This window comes from Oryx dammah, unplaced genomic scaffold (assembly GCF_014754425.2).
Source record: "Oryx dammah isolate SB20612 unplaced genomic scaffold, SCBI_Odam_1.1 HiC_scaffold_25, whole genome shotgun sequence".
In the NCBI taxonomy this organism is placed as follows: Eukaryota; Metazoa; Chordata; class Mammalia; order Artiodactyla; family Bovidae; genus Oryx; species Oryx dammah.
Window position 1 is genome coordinate 92,491,730 of NW_024070209.1, and position 3,754 is coordinate 92,495,483.

General features: G+C 41.0%; 1 protein-coding gene across 1 annotated transcript; it reads right to left on the bottom strand.

The window, feature by feature from the left end:
- Positions 1–628: 628 nt before the first annotated feature.
- LOC120851954 (olfactory receptor 1L8-like) lies at positions 629–1,567 on the bottom strand. Its single transcript, XM_040225057.1, has one exon. The coding sequence runs from the start codon at positions 1,565–1,567 to the stop codon at positions 629–631; it is 939 nt and encodes a 312-aa protein (XP_040080991.1).
- Positions 1,568–3,754: the final 2,187 nt, after the last annotated feature.

A 3,754-nucleotide genomic window follows, 5' to 3' on the forward strand; every position in this document is an offset into this window, starting at 1 on the left:
CTGTTTCCCCATCTATTTCCCACGAAGTGATGGGACCAGATGCCATGATCTTCGTTTTCTGAATGTTGAGCTTTAAGCCAACTTTTTCACTCTCCTCTTTCACTTTCATCAAGAGGCTTTTTAGTTCCTCTTCACTTTCTGCCATAAGGGTGGTGTCATCTGCATATCTGAGGTTATTGATATTATACCCCTTTGCTAAAAACTAACAAGGGGGCACTCTTTCTGTCTCCTTCTGATGTCTATGTCAGAAGCTTTCTCTATCTCTTTCATACATTAATAAAAGTTTATTACACAAAAGGTTCTAGTGATCAAGCCTCATCTCTGGCCCTAGATTGAATTCTCTCCTCCAGAGGCATGAGTCCCAGCATCGCACATGGCTCGTAGCATGTGCAACCTTTCAGTAGGAAGAGAAATGTAGATGTATGAAAACTGGAATCAGGACTTTGGTAGAACTTGAGCCTATTACTAATCATAATAGAGTCTCAGTAGTTGATAGTTGAACATTAAAGAAGTGAGTACAATCAAACATCAATGACACATGTGATTTATACCTGCTAACTTACAAGAGTTTGTTGTGTGTATCAGAAACCAGCAGAAACACCCATGAACATGTCCAAAAAGCTTCTGGCTAGGATTTCCTCCTGGCCATCAGCTTCCCCAGGCCCCTCTTCATGTCTTTGTTTCTCAGACTGTAAATGAAAGGGTTGAGCATGGAGGACAGGACCGTGTAGACAAGTGTAGCCACTCGGTCCTGAACAGTGTAGCTGGACAAGGGCTGTAAATAGACATAAAAGATGCTTCCATAAAACAGGATTACTACAGTCAAGTGGGAGCCACAGGTGGAGAAGGCTTTGCGTTTCCCTGCAGCTGAGGGGATCCGGAGAACTGAAATGAAGATTAGCACATAGGAGAAACCAATGCATAGGAAGGGGGTCACCAAAACAACCAGTCCTTCTGTCTTTATTGTGAGATCATTGACAAATATGGAGGAGCAGGACAATTTCAGCAGAGGGTTGATGTCGCAGAGGAAGTGGTGGACAACATTGGAGTTGCAGAAGGTGAGCTGATTCAGCAAAAGTATGTGTAGGAGTGAGTGAAAGTGAGGCAGTGAGCAGGAGAAGGCCACCAGCAGGACACAGTGGCGGCGGCTCATGATGGTGACATAGTGGAAGGGGTCACAGATGGCCACATAGCGGTCAAAGGCCATGACTACAAGAAGACAGCTGTCAATGTTAGCCAAAACATATATAAAATACATTTGAGTCAGACACCCGGCATAGGAGATGGTCTTCTTCACTGACAGGAAGTCGACTAGCATCTTGGGGACAATGCTTGTTGTATACCAAATGTCAGTGAAAGACAGGACACTCAAGAAGAAATACATGGGGGTATGCAGATGGGGGTCAGAGCGGATGGCCAGGATGGTGAGCACATTCCCTGTTATGGTGACAAGGTATATGGTGAGGAAGAGGATGAAAAGTGGCTTCTGGTCCTCAGGCCAGGAGGAGAGTCCCAGGAGGATGAACTCAGAGACACTGCTGGTTTGGTTGAGTATTTCCATGATCATAGAGCCAACTAAAACAGAGAAGATTCATATAGTGTAACGCACATCTCCATGACTGAAACCACCAACAAGCCAACAAGTTTGTGCTTCTTCCTACCTTCATTTTCTACCTATAGGGTTGTGACTAGCTGCCACATAGGCAACTTGTCACCTTTGTGGTCCTTGAACTTGCCCTTCCTTCTTAACTCTAAGACTTCACATGCTTCTTGTATTGATAGCAAGAAGTTTTGAGGAAGATCAGAGTTGAATTTTCCTTGAAAATGAAAAGTGAAAGTGAAGTCGCTCAGTCATGTCTGACTCTTTGTGACCCCATGGACTGTAGCCTACCAGGCTTCTCTGTCCATGGGATTTTTCAGGCAAGAGTACCGGAGTGGGTTGCCATTTGCTTCTAGGGGATCTTCCCAACCCAGAGATTGAACCCAGGTCTTCTGCATTGCAGGCAGATGCTTTACCTCTGAGCCACCAGGGAGGCCCAGAAATTTTCCTTAGTCAGTTTAATTTTAAATCTAGAAATAATTGTTCACTGAGCACCTATTCTGTGAAAAATATTCTGGGAGTGTGGAAACAATTGTGAATATGACATAGTCAGGACTGTTTGTGGATTTTGCATTGTAATAGAGGATCTATCTATCTATCATCAGCTAGTTCTGCATTTTATAAATAAAAATAAATCCACATAAGAGTATAGAGAGGGCTTCGCAGGTGGCACTAGTGGTAAAGAACCCAACTGCCAATGCAGAAGACTAAGAGACCTGGGTTCAAAACTCGGGTTTGATCCCTGGGTTGGGAAGATACCATGGAGAAGGGCATGGCAACCCATTCCAGCATTCTTGCCTGGAGAATCCCATGGACAGAGGAGACTTTCAGGCTATGGTCCATAGGGTCCCAAAGAGTCGGAAACGAATGAAGTGACTTAGCACAACGCGGCATAGCACAAGCATATAGAGATCAATAGAAATAAGGTGGCAAATTTATTTCAGATGATTGACTTATTTCAGAATTTATTTATTTCACAAGAATATAGAGACCAATAGAAATAAGGTGGCGAATTTATTTATTTCAGATAAGGTGGTTTGATTTTTCTCTGTATATCAAAACAAATGTTCAGTGGTGGCATGTGAAAATGTGTCTTTGAACTACCTTTTCAAAAAGGGGACTTGATAAAGTAATCAGCAGAGAAATCAAAGGAATAATAGACCTAAGTCAACAAAGTTTTACTGTTGTGCTTGTTATACTTTCAGAAGCACTTATTTAGAAAGCAATAATCGTTTGTGAATATCAAATTATACTACCACTCCATGCAAATCTTTATTTTAAAATTTAATTTGTTACTTAGTTTTCCCTCTAACTCCTTAAACTTAACTATGTTCTCAGATCTTTGTTACCCAACTGTTAAGCAAGCACATCCTTCAATACCATCATCCATTTGTTTATTTACCTGTGTATATATCCTTGAAAGGGCTTTCCTAGTGGCTCAGATGGTAAAGAATCAGTCTGCAATGCAGGTGATGCAGGAGATATAGTTTTAATCCCTGTGTCGGGAAGGTCCCCTGGAAGAAGGAAATGGTACCGTACTCCAATATTCTTGCCAGGAGAATCCCATGGACGGAAGAGACTGGCAGGCTACAGTCCATGGGGTTGCAAACAGTTCAGTATGACTGAGCTTCTGAGCACACAGAACAATATTTATAAGATTTTCATGAGGTTTTCACAATAGCTTGTGCTTAAGCACTTAGAACAGTTCCAGGACAGAGTAAACATTTGATACCACTGTTTCTTCTCCCCATTATCATCATTGCCAATGACTTTTTCTCCATCAAGTATTTCTACATATTCTCAAAATTAATGAATCTGATTAACATGACTCTAGTCTTCACACTCAAATACTCTAATGGTCAGATTAACTTGGTTATCAGTTTACAACACTTTTTAAGATTGTACTTTTGTCTGTGCTTTGAATTATCTGAGAGTGAACTGTAATTAAGCACTTACTTTGTATAGGTTGTACTTTAATTCTCATGACAACCTTGTAAGGTGTAGACTGTTATTCTTATCATATTTTTCTGATGAGGAAACAGATATAGAGGAAAAGTAATGGGTCATTCAAACTCAGTTAAACTAATTCTAAATCTCAAGATTTACCCACTCGGTCATCTTGTCATATTTTCATAAAGCTATAAAAGTATATAT

Excerpts from the sequence above, each read along its gene's own strand:
- LOC120851954 (XM_040225057.1), bottom strand. The coding sequence starts at position 1,567 with ATGATCATGGAAATACTCAACCAAACCAGCAGTGTCTCTGAGTTCATC.